At 51.1% G+C, this 21497-nt stretch overlaps 1 protein-coding gene across 1 annotated transcript in view; it reads left to right on the top strand.

Annotated features, from left to right (window-relative positions):
- LOC139248108 (integrin alpha-D-like) overlaps nt 1–21497 on the top strand; it is a 203814-nt gene that overhangs the window by 61649 nt on the left and 120668 nt on the right. Inside the window, exons 2-6 of the mRNA XM_070871858.1 lie at nt 9398–9503; nt 12817–12923; nt 15194–15261; nt 15887–16001; nt 19608–19738. Coding sequence (XP_070727959.1) covers nt 9398–9503; nt 12817–12923; nt 15194–15261; nt 15887–16001; nt 19608–19738 — 527 coding nt within the window. The remainder of the gene's footprint in view (nt 1–9397; nt 9504–12816; nt 12924–15193; nt 15262–15886; nt 16002–19607; nt 19739–21497) is intronic.

The raw sequence follows: 21497 nt of genomic DNA, 5'->3' as shown, positions 1-21497 counted from the left end.
TGTGTATGTGAGAGAGCGAGTGTGTATGTGAGAGAGCGAGTGTGTGTGAGAGAGAGAGTGTGTATGTGAGAGAGCGAGTGTGTATGAGAGAGTAAGTGTGTGTGTGTGAGAGAGCGAGTGTGTGTATGTGAGAGAGCGAGAGTGTATGTGAGAGTAAGTGTGTATATGAGAGAGCGAGTGTGTGTGAGAGAGAGAGTGTGTATGTGAGAGAGCGAGTGTGTGTGTGAGAGAGCGAGTGTATGTGAGAGTAAGTGTGTGTGTGTGAGAGCGAGTGTGTATGTGAGAGAGCGAGTGTGTGAGAGAGAGCGAGTGTGTGTGTGAGAGTAAGTGTGTGTATGAGAGAGAGCGAGTTTGTATGTGAGAGAGCGAGTGTGTGTGTGAGAGAGCGAGTGTGTGAGAGAGAGCGAGTGTGTGTGTGAGAGTAAGTGTGTGTATGAGAGAGAGCGAGTGTGTGTGTGAGAGAGCGAGTGTGTATGTGAGAGTAAGTGTGTGTATGAGAGAGAGCGAGTGTGTGTGTGAGAGAGCGAGTGTGTGTGAGAGAGAGAGTGTGTATGTGAGAGAGCGAGTGTGTATGTGAGAGTAAGTGTGTGTGTGAGAGAGCGAGTGTGTATGTGAGAGAGCGAGAGTGTGTATGTGAGAGAGCGAGTGTGTGAGAGAGAGCGAGTGTGTGTGTGAGAGTAAGTGTGTGTATGAGAGAGCGAGTGTGTGTGTGTGAGAGAGCGAGTGTGTATGTGAGAGTAAGTGTGTGTATGAGAGAGAGCGAGTGTGTATGTGAGAAAGAGCGAGTGTGTATGTGAGAGAGAGCGAGTGTGTATGTGAGAGAACGAGTGTGTGTGAGAGAGAGCGAGTGTGTGTGTGAGAGAGCGAGTGTGTGTGAGAGAGAGCGAGTGTGTGTATGTGAGAGTAAGTGTGTGTGTATGAGAGAGAGCGAGTGTGTGTGAGAGAAAGCGAGTGTGCGTGAGAGAGAGCGAGTGTGTGTGAGAGAGAGCGAGTGTGTGTGAGAGAGAGCGAGTGTGTATGAGAGAGCGAGTGTGTATGAGAGAGAGCGAGTGTGTGTGAGAGAGAGCGAGTGTGTGTGTGAGAGAGAGCGAGTGTGTATGTGAGAGAGCGAGTGTGTGTGAGAGAGAGCGAGTGTGTATGTGAGAGTGAGTGTGTGTGAGAGAGAGCGAGTGTGTATGTGAGAGAGCGAGTGTGTGTGAGAGAGCGAGTGTGTGTGTGAGAGAGCGAGTGTGAATGTGAGAGAGCGAGTGTGTATGTGAGAGAGCGAGTGTGTGTGAGAGAGCGAGTGTGTGTGTGAGAGAGTGTGAGAGAGCGAGTGTGTGTGTGAGAGAGCGAGTGTGTATGTGAGAGAGCGAGTGTCTATGTGAGAGAGCGAGTGTGTATGTGAGAGAGCGAGTGTGTGTGTGAGAGAGCGAGTGTGAATGTGAGAGAGCGAGTGTGTGTGAGAGAGAGCGAGTGTGTATGTGAGAGAGCGAGTGTGTATGTGAGAGAGCGAGTGTGTGTGTGAGAGAGCGAGTGTGAATATGAGAGAGCGAGTGTGTGTGAGAGAGCGAGTGTGTGTGTGAGAGAGCGAGTGTGTATGTGAGAGAGCGAGTGTGTGTGAGAGAGAGCGAGTGTGTGTGAGAGAGAATGTGTGTGTGAGAGAGCGAGTGTGTATGTGAGAGAGCGAGTGTGTGTGTGTGAGAGAGCGAGTGTGTGTGTGAGAGAGCGAGTGTGTGTGAAAGTAAGTGTGTGTGTGTGAGAGAGCGAGTGTGTGTGAGAGTAAGTGTGTGTATGTGAGAGAGCGAGTGTGTGTGAGAGAGCGAGTGTGTGTGAGAGAGCGAGTGTGTGTGAGAGAGCGAGTGTGTGTGTGTGAGAGAGCGAGTGTGTGTGTGAGAGAGCGAGTGTGTGTGTGAGAGAGCGAGTGTGTATGTGAGAGAGCGAGTGTGTATGTGAAAGAGCGAGTGTGTGTGTGAGAGAACGAGTGTGTATGTGAGAGAGTGAGTGTGTGTGAGAGAGAGCGAGTGTGTGTGTGAGAGAGCGAGTGTGTATGAGAGAGAGCGAGTGTGTGTGAGAGAGAGCGAGTGTGTGTGAGAGAGAGCGAGTGTGTGTGATAGAGCGAGTGTGTATGTGAGAGAGCGAGTGTGTGTGAGAGAGAGCGAGTGTGTGTGTGAGAGAGCGAGTGTGTGTGTGAGAGAGCGAGTGTGTGTGTGAGAGAGTGAGTGTGTGTGAGAGAGAGCGAGTGTGTGTGTGAGAGAGCGAGTGTGTGTGAGAGAGAGCGAGTGTGTGTGAGAGAGAGCGAGTGTGTGTGTGATAGAGCGAGTGTGTATGTGAGAGAGCGAGTGTGTATGTGAGAGAACGAGTGTGTATGTGACCGAGAGCGAGTGTGTGTGTGAGAGAGCGAGTGTGTGTGTGAGAGAGCGAGTGTGTGTGAGAGAGAGCGAGTGTGTGTGTGAGAGAGCGAGTGTGTGTATGAGAGAGCGAGTGTGTGTGTGAGAGAGCGAGTGTGTGTGAGAGAGAGCGAGTGTGTGTATGAGAGAGCGAGTGTGTGTGTGAGAGAGCGAGTGTGTGTGAGAGAGAGCGAGTGTGTGTGAGAGAGAGCGAGTGTGTGTGTGAGAGAGCGAGTGTGTGTGTGAGAGAGCGAGTGTGTGTGTGAGAGAGCGAGTGTGTGTGAGAGAGTAAGTGTGTGTATGAGAGAGAGCGAGTGTGTGTGAGAGAGAGCGAGTGTGTGTGTGAGAGTAAGTGTGTGTATAAGAGAGCGAGTTTGTGTGTGAGAGAGCGATTGTGTGTGTGAGAGTAAGCGTGTGTGAGAGAGAGCGAGTGTATGTGTGAGAGAGCGAGTTTGTATGTGAGAGAGCGAGTGTGTGTGAGAGAGAGCGAGTGTGTGTGTGAGAGTAAGTGTGTGTGAGAGAGAGCGAGTGTATGTGTGAGAGAGCGAGTGTGTGTGTGAGAGAGCGAGTGTGTATGTGAGAGAGCGAGTGTGTGTGAGAGAGAGCGAGTGTGTGTGTGAGAGAGCGAGTGTGTATGTGAGAGAGCGAGTGTGTGTGAGAGAGAGCGAGTGTGTATGTGAGAGTGAGTGTGTGTGAGAGAGAGCGAGTGTGTATGTGAGAGAGCGAGTGTGTGTGAGAGAGCGAGTGTGTGTGTGAGAGAGCGAGTGTGAATGTGAGAGAGCGAGTGTGTATGTGAGAGAGCGAGTGTGTGTGAGAGAGCGAGTGTGTGTGTGAGAGAGTGTGAGAGAGCGAGTGTGTGTGTGAGAGAGCGAGTGTGTATGTGAGAGAGCGAGTGTGTATGTGAGAGAGCGAGTGTGTATGTGAGAGAGCGAGTGTGTGTGTGAGAGAGCGAGTGTGAATGTGAGAGAGCGAGTGTGTGTGAGAGAGAGCGAGTGTGTATGTGAGAGAGCGAGTGTGTATGTGAGAGAGCGAGTGTGTGTGTGAGAGAGCGAGTGTGAATATGAGAGAGCGAGTGTGTGTGAGAGAGCGAGTGTGTGTGTGAGAGAGCGAGTGTGTATGTGAGAGAGCGAGTGTGTGTGAGAGAGAGCGAGTGTGTGTGAGAGAGAGTGTGTGTGTGTGAGAGAGCGAGTGTGTATGTGAGAGAGCGAGTGTGTGTGTGTGAGAGAGCGAGTGTGTGTGTGAGAGAGCGAGTGTGTGTGAAAGTAAGTGTGTGTGTGTGAGAGAGCGAGTGTGTGTGAGAGTAAGTGTGTGTATGTGAGAGAGCGAGTGTGTGTGAGAGAGCGAGTGTGTGTGAGAGAGCGAGTGTGTGTGAGAGAGCGAGTGTGTGTGTGTGAGAGAGCGAGTGTGTGTGTGAGAGAGCGAGTGTGTGTGTGAGAGAGCGAGTGTGTATGTGAGAGAGCGAGTGTGTATGTGAAAGAGCGAGTGTGTGTGTGAGAGAACGAGTGTGTATGTGAGAGAGCGAGTGTGTGTGAGAGAGTGAGTGTGTGTGAGAGAGAGCGAGTGTGTGTGTGAGAGAGCGAGTGTGTATGAGAGAGAGCGAGTGTGTGTGAGAGAGAGCGAGTGTGTGTGATAGAGCGAGTGTGTATGTGAGAGAGCGAGTGTGTGTGAGAGAGAGCGAGTGTGTGTGTGAGAGAGCGAGTGTGTGTGTGAGAGAGCGAGTGTGTGTGTGAGAGAGTGAGTGTGTGTGAGAGAGAGCGAGTGTGTGTGTGAGAGAGCGAGTGTGTGTGAGAGAGAGCGAGTGTGTGTGAGAGAGAGCGAGTGTGTGTGTGATAGAGCGAGTGTGTATGTGAGAGAGCGAGTGTGTATGTGAGAGAACGAGTGTGTATGTGACCGAGAGCGAGTGTGTGTGTGAGAGAGCGAGTGTGTGTGTGAGAGAGCGAGTGTGTGTGAGAGAGAGCGAGTGTGTGTGTGAGAGAGCGAGTGTGTGTATGAGAGAGCGAGTGTGTGTGTGAGAGAGCGAGTGTGTGTGAGAGAGAGCGAGTGTGTGTATGAGAGAGCGAGTGTGTGTGTGAGAGAGCGAGTGTGTGTGAGAGAGAGCGAGTGTGTGTGAGAGAGAGCGAGTGTGTGTGTGAGAGAGCGAGTGTGTGTGTGAGAGAGCGAGTGTGTGTGTGAGAGAGCGAGTGTGTGTGAGAGAGTAAGTGTGTGTATGAGAGAGAGCGAGTGTGTGTGAGAGAGAGCGAGTGTGTGTGTGAGAGTAAGTGTGTGTATAAGAGAGCGAGTTTGTGTGTGAGAGAGCGATTGTGTGTGTGAGAGTAAGCGTGTGTGAGAGAGAGCGAGTGTATGTGTGAGAGAGCGAGTTTGTATGTGAGAGAGCGAGTGTGTGTGAGAGAGAGCGAGTGTGTGTGTGAGAGTAAGTGTGTGTGAGAGAGAGCGAGTGTATGTGTGAGAGAGCGAGTGTGTGTGTGAGAGAGCGAGTGTGTATGTGAGAGAGCGAGTGTGTGTGAGAGAGAGCGAGTGTGTGTGTGAGAGAGCGAGTGTGTATGTGAGAGAGCGAGTGTGTGTGAGAGAGAGCGAGTGTGTGTGTGAGAGTAAGTGTGTGTGAGAGAGAGCGAGTGTATGTGTGAGAGAGTGAGTGTGTATGTGAGAGAGCGAGTGTGTGTTGAGAGAGAGCGAGTGTGTGTGTGAGAGTAAGTGTGTGTATGAGAGAGTGAGTGTGTGTGTGAGAGTAAGTGTGTGTGAGAGCGAGTGTATGTGTGAGAGAGCGAGTGTGTATGTGAGAGTAAGTGTGTGTATGAGAGAAAGAGTGTGTGTGTGAGAGAGCGAGAGTGTATGTGAGAGTAAGTGTGTGTATGAGAGAAAGAGTGTGTGTGTGAGAGAGCGAGTGTGTGTGAGAGAGAGAGTGTGTATGTGAGAGAGCGAGTGTGTGTGTGAGAGAGCGAGTGTGTGAGAGAGAGTGAGTGTGTGTGTGAGAGTAAGTGTGTGTATGAGAGAGAGCGAGTGTGTGTGTGAGAGAGCGAGTGTATGTGAGAGTAAGTGTGTGTGTGTGAGAGCGAGTGTGTATGTGAGAGAGCGAGTGTGTGAGAGAGAGCGAGTGTGTGTGTGAGAGTAAGTGTGTGTATGAGAGAGAGCGAGTGTGTGTGTGAGAGAGCGAGTGTGTATGTGAGAGTAAGTGTGTGTATGAGAGAGAGCGAGTGTGTGTGTGAGAGAGCGAGTGTGTGTGAGAGAGAGAGTGTGTATGTGAGAGAGCGAGTGTGTATGTGAGAGTAAGTGTGTGTGTGTGAGAGAGCGAGTGTGTGTGTGTGAGAGAGCGAGTGTGTATGTGAGAGTAAGTGTGTGTATGAGAGAGAGCGAGTGTGTATGTGAGAGAACGAGTGTGTGTGAGAGAGAGCGAGTGTGTGTGTGAGAGAGCGAGTGTGTGTGAGAGAGAGCGAGTGTGTGTATGAGAGAGAGCAAGTGTGTGTGTATGAGAGAGAGCGAGTGTGTGTGAGAGAGAGCGAGTGTGTGTGAGAGAGAGCGAGTGTGTATGAGAGAGAGCGAGTGTGTATGAGAGAGCGAGTGTGTGTGAGAGTGAGTGTGTATGTGAGAGTGAGTGTGTATGTGAGAGTGAGTGTGTGTGAGAGAGAGCGAGTGTGTGTGTGAGAGAGCGAGTGTGAATGTGAGAGAGCGAGTGTGTGTGAGAGAGAGCGAGTGTGTATTTGAGAGAGCGAGTGTGTGTGAGAGAGAGCGAGTGTGTGTGTGAGAGAGCGAGTGTGTGTGTGAGAGAGCGAGTGTGAATGTGAGAGAGCGAGTGTGTGTGAGAGAGAGCGAGTGTGTATGTGAGAGAGCGAGTGTGTGTGAGAGCGCGCGTGTGTTTGTGAGAGAGCGAGTGTGAATGTGAGAGAGCGAGTGTGTGTGAGTGAGAGCGAGTGTGTGTGAGAGAGAGTGTGTGTGTGTGAGAGAGCGAGTGTGTATGTGAGAGAGCGAGTGTGTGTGTGTGAGAGAGCGAGTGTGTGTGTGAGAGAGCGAGTGTGTGTGAAAGTAAGTGTGTGTGTGTGAGAGAGCGAGTGTGTGTGAGAGTAAGTGTGTGTATGTGAGAGAGCGAGTGTGTGTGAGAGAACGAGTGTGTGTGAGAGAGCGAGTGTGTGTGAGAGAGCGAGTGTGTGTGAGAGAGCGAGTGTGTGTGTGAGAGAGCGAGTGTGTGTGTGAGAGAGTGAGTGTGTGTGAGAGAGCGAGTGTGTATGTGAGAGAGCGAATGTGTGTGAGAGAGCGAGTGTGTGTGAGAGAGCGAGTGTGTGTGAGAGAGAGCGAGTGTGTGTGTGAGAGAGCGAGTGTGTGTGTGAGAGTAAGTGTGTGTATGAGAGAGAGCGAGTGTGTGTATGAGAGAGCGAGTGTGTGTGTGAGAGAGCGAGTGTGTGTGACAGAGAGCGAGTGTGTGTGAGAGAGAGCGAGTGTGTGTGTATGAGAGAGCGAGTGTGTGTGAGAGAGAGCGAGTGTGTGTGACAGAGAGCGAGTGTGTGTGAGAGAGAGCGAGTGTGTGTGTATGAGAGAGCGAGTGTGTGTGAGAGAGAGCGAGTGTGTGTGAGAGAGAGCGAGTGTGTGTGTGAGAGTAAGTGTGTGTATGAGAGAGCGAGTGTGTGTGTGAGAGTAAGTGTGTGTATGAGACAGCGAGTGTGTATGTGAGAGAGCGAGTGTGTGTGAGAGAGAGCGAGTGTGTGTGTGTGAGAGAGCGAGTGTGTGTGTGAGAGAGCGAGTGTGTGTGAAAGTAAGTGTGTGTGTGTGAGAGAGCGAGTGTGTGTGAGAGTAAGTGTGTGTATGTGAGAGAGCGAGTGTGTGTGAGAGAGCGAGTGTGTGTGAGAGAGCGAGTGTGTGTGTGTGAGAGAGCGAGTGTGTGTGTGAGAGAGCGAGTGTGTGTGTGTGAGAGAGCGAGTGTGTATGTGAGAGAGCGAGTGTGTGTGTGAGAGAGCGAGTGTGTATGTGAGAGAGCGAGTGTGTATGTGAAAGAGCGAGTGTGTGTGTGAGAGAACGAGTGTGTATGTGAGAGAGCGAGTGTGTGTGTGAGAGAGTGAGTGTGTGTGAGAGAGAGCGAGTGTATGTGTGAGAGAGCGAGTTTGTGTGTGAGAGAGCGAGTGTGTGTGAGAGAGAGCGAGTGTGTGTGTGAGAGTAAGTGTGTGTGAGAGAGAGCGAGTGTATGTGTGAGAGAGCGAGTGTGTGTGTGAGAGAGCGAGTGTGTATGTGAGAGAGCGAGTGTGTGTGAGAGAGAGCGAGTGTGTGTGTGAGAGAGCGAGTGTGTATGTGAGAGAGCGAGTGTGTGTGAGAGAGAGCGAGTGTGTGTTGAGAGAGCGAGTGTGTGTGAGAGAGAGCGAGTGTGTGTGTGAGAGTAAGTGTGTGTGAGAGAGAGCGAGTGTATGTGTGAGAGAGCGAGTGTGTATGTGAGAGAGCGAGTGTGTGTTGAGAGAGAGCGAGTGTGTGTGTGAGAGTAAGTGTGTGTATGAGAGAGTGAGTGTGTGTGTGAGAGTAAGTGTGTGTGAGAGCGAGTGTATGTGTGAGAGAGCGAGTGTGTATGTGAGAGAGCGAGTGTGTCTGTGAGAGAGCGAGTGTGTATGTGAGAGAGCGAGTGTGTGTGAGAGAGAGCGAGTGTGTATGTGAGAGAGCGAGTGTGTGTGTGTGAGAGAGCGAGTGTGTATGTGAGAGAGCGAGTGTGTGTGAGAGAGAGCGAGTGTGTGTGTGAGCGTAAGTGTGTGTGTGAGAGAGCGAGTGTGTGTGTGAGAGAGCGAGTGTGTGTGTGTGAGAGAGCGAGTGTGTGTGTGAGAGAGCGAGTGTGTGTGAAAGTAAGTGTGTGTGTGTGAGAGAGCGAGTGTGTGTGAGAGTAAGTGTGTGTGTGTGAGAGTAAGTGTGTGTGTGTGAGAGAGCGAGTGTGTGTGAAAGTAAGTGTGTGTGTGTGAGAGAGCGAGTGTGTGTGAGAGTAAGTGTGTGTGTGTGAGAGAGTGAGTGTGTGTGAGAGAGCGAGTGTGTGTGAGAGAGCGAGTGTGTGTGAGAGAGCGAGTGTGTGTGTGAGAGAGAGCGAGTGTGTGTGAGAGAGCGAGTGTGTGTGTGAGAGAGTGAGTGTGTGTGAGAGAGCGAGTGTGTATGTGAGAGAGCGAGTGTGTGTGAGAGAGCGAGTGTGTGTGAGAGAGAGCGAGTGTGTGTGTGAGAGAGCGAGTGTGTGTGTGAGAGTAAGTGTGTGTATGAGAGAGAGCGAGTGTGTGTATGAGAGAGCGAGTGTGTGTGTGAGAGAGCGAGTGTGTGTGACAGAGAGCGAGTGTGTGTGAGAGAGAGCGAGTGTGTGTGTATGAGAGAGCGAGTGTGTGTGAGAGAGAGCGAGTGTGTGTGAGAGAGAGCGAGTGTGTGTGTGAGAGTAAGTGTGTGTGTGAGAGAGAGCGAGTGTGTGTGTGAGAGTAAGTGTGTGTGTGAGAGAGAGTGAGTGTGTGTATGAGAGAGCGAGTGTGTGTGAGAGAGAGCGAGTGTGTGTGTGAGAGTAAGTGTGTGTATGAGAGAGTGAGTGTGTGTATGAGAGAGCGAGTGTATGTGCTTTTTTATTATTCATTCCTGGGATGTGGGTGTCGTTGGCAAGGCCGGCATTTATTGCCCATTACTAATCACCGTTGAGAAGGTGGTGGTGAGCCGCCTTCTTGACCCGCTGCAGTCCGTGTGGTGAAGGTGCTCCCACAGTGCTGTCAGGGAGGGAGTTCCAGGATTTTGACCCAGCGACGATGAAGGAACGGCCGATATATTTCCCAGTCGGGATGGTGTGTGACTGGGAGGGGAATGTGGAGGTGGTGGTGTTCCCATGCGCCTGCTGCCCTTGTCCTTTGAGGTGATAGAGGTCGCGGGTTCGGAAGTTACTGCCAAAGAAGCCTTGGTGAGTTGCTGCAGTGCATCTTGCAGATGGTGCACACTACAGCCACGGTACGCCGGGTAGGAAGACGTGTATGTGTGTGGGTGCATCAGTGAGTGTGTTTAAAGGTAGTTGTGTGTCAGGTCACTAACTGCCTGCCTTGCTCTATCCCCAGGGCTGTTGCCTGGTCACAGTTTTAACCTGGATACGGACAGTCCGATTTCCTTCTCTCAGGACCAGAACTCCCAGTTTGGTCACATGGTGACCCAGTTCCAAAACGGGTAAGTCCGACCCTCAGCTTTCCCACTGACCCCCGACCTTCCTCACTGACCCCTGACCCTCTCTACCGAACCCTGACCATCCCCACTGACCCCTGACCCTCACTCACTGACCCCTGACCCTCACTCACTGACCCCTGACCCTCACTCACTGACCCCTGAACCTCCTCATTAACCCCTGACCCTTCCCACCGACCCCTGACCCATCCCACTGGCCTCTGGCCCTCCACACTGACACCTGAACCTCCTCATTGACCGCTGACCCGCCCCACTGACCTGACCCTCCTCATCGACCCCTCCCACTGACCGCTGACCCTTCCCACTCTCCCTTGACCCTCACTCAATGACCATTGACCCTCACTCATTGACCCCTGACACTGCTCACTGACCCCCTCACCCTGCTCACTGACCCCTCCCATTGACTCCTGACCTTCCCACTCTCCCTTGACACTCCTCACTAACCCCTGACCCTCGCTCAATGACCCTTGGCCCTCCTCTCTCACTCAATGACTCTTTAACCCTCTCTGTTGCTTCCGAATTTCCATCAGTAGAGATGTCATGTGACATCCTCCTCACCCCCAAACAGACCATGTTTCAGCCCCATTAATCCCCCAGAAGTTTATGGAGTTTGTGTATCGAGGTCCAGCACTGATGTGTTCAATGGCCTCGGAGAGGGTGCAGAGGGGATTGACCAGAATGGTACCAGGGATGGGGAACTTCAGTTACATGGGGAGACTGGAGAAGCTGGGATTGTTCTCCTTAGAGCAGAGAAGGTTAAGGGGAGAGTGACCAGAATGGTACCAGGGATGGGGAACTTCAGTTACATGGGGAGACTGGAGAAGCTGGGGTTGTTCTCCTTAGAGCAGAGAAGGTTAAGGGGAGAGTGACCAGAATGGTACCAGGGATGGGGAACTTCAGTTACATGGGGAGACTGGAGAAGCTGGGGTTGTTCTCCTTGAAGCAGAGAAGGTTAAGAGAAGATTTGATAGAGGTGTGCAAAGTCATGAGCGGTTTTGATGGAGTAAATAAGGAGAAACTGTTTCTAGTGGCAGGAAGGTAGGGAACCAGAGGACACAGATTTCACGAAATTGGCAAAAGGGCCAGAGGAGAGATGAGAAAACATTGTTTTACGCAGCGAGTTGTTGTGATCTGGAACGCGCTGCCTGAAAGGGCGGTGGGAGCAGATTCAATAGTAATTTTCAAAAGGGAAATTGGATAAATAGTTGAAGGGGAAAAATTGCAGGGTTATGGGGAAAGAGCAAGGGGGAGTGGGACTAACTGGAGAGCTCTTTCAAAAGCCGGCACAATGAATCATAGAAATGCAAGTCCTTTGACTTGAAAACTGGGTGTCGCTCCAGATTTTGACGGTGGGGAACTCGGTGATGAAGCAAAGAAATTTACAGCACGGAAGGAGGCCATTTCGGCCCATTGTGTCCGCACCGGCCGGCAAAGAGCTACCCAGCCTATTCCCACTTTCCAGCTCTCGGTCCGTAGCCCTGGAGGTTACAGCACTTCAAGTGCACATCCAAGTACTTTTTAAATGTGGTGAGGGTTTCTGCCTCTACCACCCTTTCAGGCCGTGAGTTCCAGGCCCCCACCACCCTCTGGGTGAAGACATTTCCCCTCAAATCCCCTCTAAACCTCCTACCAATCACCTTAAATCTATGCCCCCTGGTTATTGACCCTTCTGCCAAGGGAAACCAGTCCTTCCTATCCACCCTATCCAGGCCCCTCAGAATTTTATACACCTCAATAAGGTCCCCCCTCAGCCTCCTCTGTTCCAAAGAAAACAGACCCAGCATCTCTAATCTTTCTTCACAGCCAAAATTCTCCAGTCCAGGCAACATTCTTGTAAATCTCCTCTGCACTTCTTCCAGTGCAATCTCATCTTCCCTGTAATGTGGTGACCAGAACTACACACAGTACTCCAGCTGTGGCCTAACCAGTGTTTTATACAGTTCAAGCATAACCTCCTTGGCTCTTGTATTCTATGCCTCAACTAATAAAGGCAAGTATTCCATATGCCTTCTTAACCACCTTATCTACCTGGCCTGCTACCTTCAGGGATCTGTGGACCTGCTCTCCAAGGTCCCTTTGTCCCTCTACACTTCTCAATGTCCGACTATTTAATGTGTATTCCCTTTCCTTGTTAGCCCTCACCAAATGCATTACCTCACACTTTCCCAGATTAAATTCCATTTGCCAGTGTTCTGCCCACCTGACCAGTTGATTGATATCTTCCTGCAGTCCACAGCTTTCTTCTTCATTGTCAGCCACACAGCCAATTTTAGTATCATCTGCAAACTTCTTAATCATAGCCCCTACATTCCAGTCCAGGTCATTGAAGTATACCACAAAAAGCAAGGGTCCCAGTACTGAGCCCTGCGGAACCCCACTGGAAACATCCTTCCAGTCACAAAAACACCCATCAATTACCCTTTGCTTCCTGCCTCTGAGCCAATTTTGGATCCAACTTGCCACTTTGCCCTGGATCCCATGGGCTTTTACTTTTGTGATCAGTCTGCCATGTGGGACCTTGTCAAACGCTTTGCTAAAATCCATATACACTGCATCAAACGCACTTCCCTCATCGACCCTCCTAGTTAGCTCCTCGAAAAATTCAATCAAGTTAGTCAGACATGACCTTCCCTAAACAAATCCATGCTGACTGTCCTTGATTAATTCATGTCTTTCCAAATGAACATTTATCCTGTCCCTCAGGATTTTTTCCAATAATTTTCCCACCACTGAGGTTAGGCTGACAGGCCGGTAATTACTCGGTCTATCCCTTTCTCCCTTTTTAAACAAAGGTACAACATTCGCAGTCCTCCAGTCCTCAGGCACCACACCTGTAGCCAGAGAGGACTGGAAAATGATGGTCAGAGCCTCTGCTATTTCCTCTTTTGCTTTGCTTAACAGCCAGGGATACATTTCATCCGGGCCTGGGGACTTATCTACTTTCGAAGTTGTCAAGCCCCTTAATACTTCCTCTCTAACTATGTTGATCTCATCTAATATTTCACATTCCTCCCCGCCTCATTGCAAACTCTGCACCGCCCCTCTCTTTTGTGAAAACAGATGTAAAGTATTCATTAAGAATCCTACCCACATCTTCTGCCTCCACACACAGATTTCCTTTATGGTCACCAATAGGCCCCACTCTTTCTCTAGTTATCCTCTTGCTCTTAATGTATTTATAAAACATCTTTGGGTTTTCCTTGATCTTACTTGCCAAGGCACAGGCAGGATGGGCTGAATGGCTTCTTTCAGTGCTATATCGAAGGTTTGGTGATGTATACTCCTCTCTCTGATTCAGGATGTTGGTCAGTGCTCCTCTAATGAAAGATACCACAGGAGCTCCCACTGGAGCAATCTACAAATGCGGATACAATGATGGAGCATGCAACAAGATCAACATAAACTGTAAGGGGTCTAACTTTATTACCTCTATTTCGGAGGGGCAGTACTGAGGGAGCGCCGTACTGTCAGAGGTGCAGTACTGAGGGAGCGCTGCACTGTCGGAGGGATAGTACTGAGGGAGCGCTGCACTGTCGGAGGGGCAGTACTGAGGGATCCCTGAACTGTCGGAGGGGCAGGACTGAGGGAGTGCCGCACTGTCGGAGGGGCTGTACTGAGGGAGCACCGCACTGTCGAAGGGATAATACTGAGGGAGCGCTGCACTGTCAGAACGGCAGTACTGAGGGAGCACCGCACTGTCGGAGGGGCAGTACTGATGGAGGGCCGCACTGTTGAGGGGCAGTACTGAGAGAGGGCTGCACTGTTGGAGGGGCAGTACTGAGAGGGGGCTGCACTGTCGGAGGGACAGTACTGAGGGAGGGCCGCACTGTCGGAGGGGCAGTACTGAGGGAGTGCCGCACTGTCGGAGGGGCAGTACTGAGGGAGTGCTGCACTGTCGGAGGGGCAGTACTGAGGGAGTGCTGCACTGTCGGAGGGTCAGTACTGAGGGAGTGCTGCACTGTCGGAGGGGCAGTATTGAAGAGCGCTGCACTGTCGGAGGGGCAGTACAGGAGCTGACATTGAGACACAGACGGGCTGTACAGAAGACACCTCACATCGTTGGAGAAATACCACCAGCAATGTCTCCGCAAGATCCTACAAATCCCCTGGGAGGACAGACGTACCATCATTAGCGTCCGCGTCCAGGCCAACATCCTCAGCATTGAAGTACTGACCACACTTGATCATGTCCGCTGGGCAGGCCACGTTGTTCGCATGCCTGACACAAGGCTCATAAAACACACACCTTCACGGCAAGCAAGCCCCAGGGTGGGCAGAGGAAACGTTACAAGGACACCCTCAAAGCCTCCCTGATAAAGTGCAACATCCCCACCGACACCTGGGAGTCCCTGGCCAAAGACCGCCCTAAGTGGAGTAATTGTGTCCAGGAGGTCGCTGAGCACCTCGAGTCTCGTCGCTGAGAGCATGCAGAAATCAAGCGCAGGCAGTGGAAGGAGCGTGCGGCAAAACAATCCCACCCTCCCTTACCCTCAACCTGTGACAGACTGTGGTTCTCCTATTAGACTGTTCAGCCACCTAAGAACTCAGTTTAAGAGTGGAAGCAAGTCTTCCTTGATTCCGAGGGACTGCCTATGTTGATATGATGATGGCAGGAGTCAACACTGGGACACACACACACACACACACACACACGGGCCGTACAGGAGCTGACACTGAGACATACACACACACACACACACACACACACACACACGGGCCGTACAGGAGCTGACACTGAGACATACACGCACACACACACATACACGGGCCGTACAGGAGCTGACACTGAGACACACACACACACACACACACACGCACACACACGGGCCGTACAGGAGCTGACACTGAGACATACACGCACACACACACACACACACACACACACACGGGCCGTACAGGAGCTGACACTGAGACATACACGCACACACACACACACACACGCACACACACACACACACACACGGGCCGTACAGGAGCTGACACTGAGACATACACGCACACACACACACACACGGGCCGTACAGGAGCTGACACTGAGACACACACACACACACACACGCACACACACACACACACGGGCCGTACAGGAGCTGACACTGAGACATACACACACACACGCACACACACACACACACACGGGCCGTACAGGAGCTGACACTGAGACATACACACACACACGCACACACACACACACACACACGGGCCGTACAGGAGCTGACACTGAGACACACACACACACACGCACACACACACACACACACACGGGCCGTACAGGAGCTGACACTGAGACACACACACACACACACACACGGGCCGTACAGGAGCTGACACTGAGACATACACACACACACGCACACACACACACACACACGGGCCGTACAGGAGCTGACACTGAGACACACACACACACACGCACACACACACACACACACACGGGCCGTACAGGAGCTGACACTGAGACACACACACACACACACACACGGGCCGTACAGGAGCTGACACTGGGACACACACACACACACACACACACACACACACACACGGGCCGTACAGGAGCTGAAACTGAGACACACACACACACAACGGCAGTACAGTACCAGGCGAGAGCGATTATTCATTAGCTCATTAATTTATTAAGAATAATTATGTTTTATCCCTTTTCTATTTCAAACCAGTGCCAAAAGGATCAAACAATCTCGGTCTCTCACTGACAACAGGGGATTTACCACAACCGAAAGCTGTTGTAAGTATATACACTGTCCCATCAAACACACCCAGGGCACGGGGTTAGATACAGAGTAAATCTCCCTCTACACTGTCCCATCAAACACTCCCAGGGCACGGGGTTAGATACAGAGTAAATCTCCCTCTACACTGTCCCCATCAAACACTCCCAGGGCAGGTACAGCACGGGATTAGATACAGAGTAAAGCTCCCTCTACACTGTCCCATCAAACACTCCCAGGGCACGGGGTTAGATACAGAGTAAAGCTCCCTCTACACTGTCCCATCAAACACTCCCAGGGCAGGTACACCACGGGTTAGATACAGAGTAAAGCTCCCTCTACACTGTCCCATCAAACACTCCCAGGGCAGGTACAGTACGGGTTAGATACAGAGTAAAGCTCCCTCTACACTGTCCCATCAAACACACCCAGGGCAGGTACAGCACGGGGTTAGATACAGAGTAAAGCTCCTCTACACTGTCCCATCAAACACTCCCAGGGCAGGTACAGGGCGTGAGATACAGAGTAAAGCTCCCTCTACACTGTCCCATCAAACACTCCCAGGGCAGGTACAGCTCGGGGTGAGATAAAGTTGACCCATGGTGTGTATAAACTCACTGAACACCTTGTTTCCTGCACTAGGCCTGCGTTCCACGTTTCGCCTACGAATGCTACACCAACACTTACATTAACGGTTACTGTGAGGTTCTGGACGCGACTCTGAGCCAATCACGAAGGGTTCCGCAGAAACTGCCAGGTAATCACCCCCGGCAACGCCCTGTCCTTCAGACCCCGAGGGGTCGATCAGTCGGAGATGGTCAGACCCCGAGGGGTCAATCAGTCGGATGGTCAGACCCCGAGGGATCAATCAGTCGGAGATGGTCAGACCCCGAGGGGTCCATCAGTCGGATGGTCAGACCCCGAGGGGTCAATCAGTCGGATGGTCAGACCCCGAGGGGTCCATCAGTCGGATGGTCAGACCCCGAGGGGTCAATCAGTCGGATGGTCAGACCCCGAGGGGTCAATCAGTCGGATGGTCAGACCCCGAGGGGTCAATCAGTCGGGGATGGTCAGACCCCGAGGGGTCAATCAGTCGGGGATGGTCAGACCCCGAGGGGTCAATCAGTCGGGGATGGTCAGACCCCGAGGGGTCCATCAGTCAGTTGGAGATGTTTCGGGGTGAGCCCGAGGTCACCACGAGCGCCAGTGGAAATATTTTTGCCCAGGGGACAGTATGAGGCCGTTCAGCCAGCTCGAACCGATTCCATAAGAACATCAGAAATAGGAGCAGGAGTCGGCCATTTGGCCCCTCGAGCCTGCTCCGCCATTCAATAAGATCATGGCTGATCCGATCATGGACTCAGCTCCACTTCCCCGCCCGCTCCCCATAACCTTTACTCCCTTATCGCTCAAAAATCTGTCTATCTCCGCCTTAAATATATTCAATGACCCAGCCTCCACAGCTCTCTGGGGCAGAGAATTCCACAGATTTACAACCCTCTGAGAGAAGAAATTCCTCCTCATCTCAGTTTTAAATGGGCGGCCCCTTATTCTGAGTCTATATCCCCTAGTTCTAGATTCCCCCAAGAGTAGAAACATCCTCTCTGCGCCTACCCTGTTGAGCCCCCTCAGTATCTTGTATGTCTCCATAAGATCACCTCTCATTCTTCTAAACTCCAATGACTATAGGACCAACCTGCTCAACCTTTCCTCATGTCAACCCCCTCATCTCTGGAATCAACCGAGTGAACTTTCTCTGAACTGCCTCCAATGCAAGTATATCCTTCCTTAAATAAGGACACCAAAACTCCTTTCCGCACCATTCAATCAGATTGCTACTGATCTGTTCCTGGGGAAAAGGAGGAGCCCATTCGGCCCCTCGAGCCTGTTCAGACATGCAGAGTTCTGGAAATGGTGTTCAGAGGGACCTGGGTGTCCTTGTGCACCAATCACTGATAGTTAACACGCAGGTACAGCAAGCAGGTCTGGGCCATAAAGGGAGCGGTGACTGGCGGCCTGGACAGCGTGGTGGCCCCGACCTGCGAGAGACCATCAGCGGCAGGTCGGGGCCACAAAAGGAGCGGAGTGCGGCCCCTGGAGCTGCATGGCGGCGTATCACTGCAAGGTACAGCGCAAGCTGGTGCAGGAGGGCACTGGCAGCGAAGAGGGCGACTGGATTGGACGTCATCACGGTCCAGGTTGGTGATTGGAGCGTGGGCAGGTACATCAGAAGCGTCGAGGTCGGGGCGAAGGAGCAGCATGAATCTGGAGCCCAGAAGAGGCGAGGGCCCAGGGGCAGCACGGGCCAGCCCACACTGTGATATGTGTGCTCACTCGGTCTGTGCAGCAGAGCAGGTCTCCAGTCGTCTTGATTAATCCTTGCCACTGGACCAAGACCGAGCTCTGTCAAGTCTGTCAATGGCCGCCACACGTTAAAAATTCCACGCAGAGGCATCTTCCACCCTTCAAGATGTAGTTCAGGACCTGGAATATTGAAACATCCCTTTTTGGCGTGAAAGCACATCATCCTCGATGCGAGGGACCGCTATGATAATGACAGCAAGCAGTTAGAAAGCAAATGGATTACAAGAGGATTTGCATATAAGAGTAAAGATGCGTTACTGCAATCTATATTAATGACTGAGTGTAGTGTAGCCAAGTTTGCTGATGATACAAAGATGGGTGAGAAAGCAAATTGTGAGGAGGACACAAAGATTCTGTAAAGGGATGTAGACAGGCCAAGTGAGTGGGCAAAAATTTGGCAGATGAAGCATAATGTGGGGAAATGTGAGGTTATCCACTTTGGCAGAAATAATAGAAAAGCAAATTATAATTTAAATGGAGAAAAATTGCAAAATGCTACAATACAGAGAGATCGGGGGATCCTTGTACATGAAACACAAAAAGTGAGTCTGCAGGTACAGCAAGTGATCAGGAAGGCAAATGGAATGTTGGCCTTTATTGCAAGGGGGATAGAGTATAAGAGCAGAGAGGTCCTGCTACAACTGTACAGGGTATTGGTGAGGCCACACCTGGAGTACTGCGTACAGTTTTGGTCTCCATATTTAAGGAAGGATATACTTGCACTGGAGGCTGTTCAGAGAAGGTTCACTCGGTTGATTCCGGAGATGAGAGGGTTGACTTATGAGGAAAGGTTGAGTAGGTTGGGTCTGTACTCATTGGAGTTCAGAAGAATGAGAGGTGATCTTATTGAAACTTATAAGATAATGAGGGGGCTCGACAAGGTGGATGCAGAGAGGATATTTCCACATAGGGGAAACTAAAACTAGGGAACATAGTCTCAGAATAAGGGGTCACCCATTTAAAACTGGGATGAGGAGGAATTTCTTCTCTGAGGGTTGTAAATCTGTGGAATTCTCTGCCCCAGAGAGCTGTGGAGACTGGGTCATTGAATATATTTAAGTCTGAGATAGACAGATTTTTGAGCAATAAGGGAATAAAGGGTTATGGGGACGAGGGCGGGAAGTGGAGTTGAGTCCATGATCAGATCAGCCGTGATTGTATTGAATGGCGGAGCAGGCTTGAAGGGCCAAATGGCCTACTCCTGCTCCTATTTCTTATGTTCTTATGTTCTTATATCTTTTTCTTAGGCAGCTTATATTATCGATGCTTTATCAACTTCAGAAAGTGTATTAAGCTAAGGGAGGGACTCGGAGCACTTTAGGAAAGGAAATCTGGCACCCTTAACTGGTCTGCCCTATACGTGACTCCATTCCTACGTCAACGTGTTTTACATATTATATACATATATCACACACGCTGTCATGCACTCGCACTCACATGCACACCTCTCACACACACCCACTCACTCACATATCTATATCACACACACATACACACACACACATAGGGGGAAGAGACAGGGAGAGAGAGAGAGAGGCGGGAGGAAAAGAGGGAGAGAGACAGAGACAGAGCGACAGAGAGAAGAGAGAGAGAGAAAGAGATGGTACGAGATCCCCACCACCTAGAAGGACAAGGACAGCAGACGCATGGAACACCACCACCTCCAGGTTCCCCTCCAAGTCACACACCATCCTGATTTGGAAATATATTGGCTGTTCCTTCATCGTCGCTGGGTCAAAATCCTGGAACTCCCTCCCTGACAGCACTGTGGGAGCACCTTCACCACACGGACTGCAGCGGTTCAAGAAGGCGGCTCACCACCACCTTCTCAAGGGCAATTAGGGATGGGCAATAAATGGCCTTGCCAGGGTTGCCCGCATCCCTGGAACGAATTAAAAAGAAAATACACACATATTTAAGAAATGTGACTCTGTACGATCTGTAGGTGTGTGTAGTGCTAATCGTTGTTTAATGTTCCTGGTACTTTTCATCCTCCCAGAATGTCCCGTTGTTCTGATCGATATCGCCTTCCTGATTGACGGTTCAGGCAGTGTGAGTCAAGGCGATTTCATTAGAATGAAAGACTTCATGAAAGCGATTATAAAGAAGTTTAGCAGCAAGCAAACTCAGGTAATGACGGTGACCGAAGGAGGCCATTCGGCCATTTGTGCCCATGCTGGTGCCAGATCCCATCGGAGAACTAGCAAGAGTAATCCCATTTCCCTGCTCGGTTCCCACATCCTTACATGTTGGCAAAAGATCAGCGCGGCCAATTAGGAGCAGGAGGAGGCCATTCGGTCCCTCGAGCCTGCTCCGCCATTCAATAGGATCGTGTCTGATCATCAACCTCAACTTCACTTTCCCGCACGATCACCATCTCCCTCGATATCCCTAGAGACCAAAAATCTATCATCTCAGCCTTGAATATACTCAAAGACTGAGCTTTCATAGCCCTCTGGGGGAGAGAATTCCAAAGATTCACCACCCTGTGAGTGAAGAGGTTTCTCCAAATCCCATTCCTAAATGGCTGACCCCTTATCCTGAGACTGTGACCCCTGGTTCTACACTCCCCAGCCCCGGGGGAAACATCCTCCCTGCATCTACTCTGTCAAACCCTGTAAGAATTGTTTCAATGAGATCACCTCTCATTCTTCTAAGCTCCAGAGAATATAAACCTAGTCTACTCAATCTCCCCTCATAGGACAATCCCCCCATCCCAGGAATCAGTCTGGTGAACCTTTGTTGCACTCCCTCTATGGTAAATATTTCCTTCCTTAGGTAAGGAGACCAGAACTGCACACAGTACTCCAGGTGTGGTCTCACCAGGGCCTGGTATAATTGCAGTGAGACATCTGGGGCCGAAATTGTCCTTTTCCTTAAGGCCTCTTAAAACCGGAAATCAATGGCCACACTGCGGAGTGCAGTGGCAGCTGACTTTTCGTGTAATGGCCACCATTATCAAAACTCCGCTCCTGCGGCATCCCGGCGGTGACCCGCTCTCCCCCCCCCGGCCCCACGATCTTTGCTAAGTGTGTCATCACAGTGCGCACCACCGATCTACCACCCCTGACAGCGTAATTTGCCGTGAAATTCTTCCTCCCGCCGGGCGGTGCCATAACCTGCTTTATTCCGGTGGTGCAGTGAGGCTGAAGCCTTCTGCAATGGCTGCGCGGCTCCCATTAAAGGGGAGGATCTATTGCCGCGGCCGCCATGTTTTTTTGGGTCGGCTGACTGCCATGTCAGTCCCGACAATTATGACCCCAGGTTCAGCCGGGCCGCCAACAGGCAGCCTGGCACCCCCTCTTGGATACCAGGCCGCTCCCCAATGTCCGAGGGGGAGTGTTTGCGAGTGCTGTTGGGGAGGAGTTAAACTAATATGGCAGGGGAATGGGAACCTATGCAGGGAGACAGAGGGAAGTAGAATGGGGGCAGAAGCAAAAGATAGAAAGAAGAAAAATGAAAGTGGAGGGCAGAGAAATTTAAGGCAAAAAGCAAAAAGGGCCACATTAAACCAAAATTCTAAAGGGGCAAAGTGTGTTAGAAAGACAGGCCTGAAGGCTCTGTGCCTCAATGCGAGGAGTATTCGGAATAAGGTGGATGAATTAACTGCGCAGATAGATTATGATGTAATTGGCATCACGGAGACATGGCTCCAGGGTGACCAAAGCTGGGAACTCAACATCCAGGGGTATTCAACATTTAGGAAGTATAGACAGAAAGGAAAAGAAAGCGGGGTGGCATTGCTGGTTAAAGAGGAGATTAATGCAATAGTAAGAAAGGACATTAGCTTGGATGATGTGGAATCGGTATGGGTGGAGCTACGGAATACCAAGGGGCAGAAAACGCCAATGGGAGTTATGTACAGACCATCAAACAGTAGTAATAATAA

The sequence above is a fragment of the Pristiophorus japonicus genome, unplaced genomic scaffold, assembly GCF_044704955.1.
Source record: "Pristiophorus japonicus isolate sPriJap1 unplaced genomic scaffold, sPriJap1.hap1 HAP1_SCAFFOLD_29, whole genome shotgun sequence".
NCBI lineage: Eukaryota > Metazoa > Chordata > Chondrichthyes > Pristiophoridae > Pristiophorus > Pristiophorus japonicus.
Note: the sequence above shows the minus strand (reverse complement) of the source record. Positions and strands in the feature narration are given on the sequence as shown.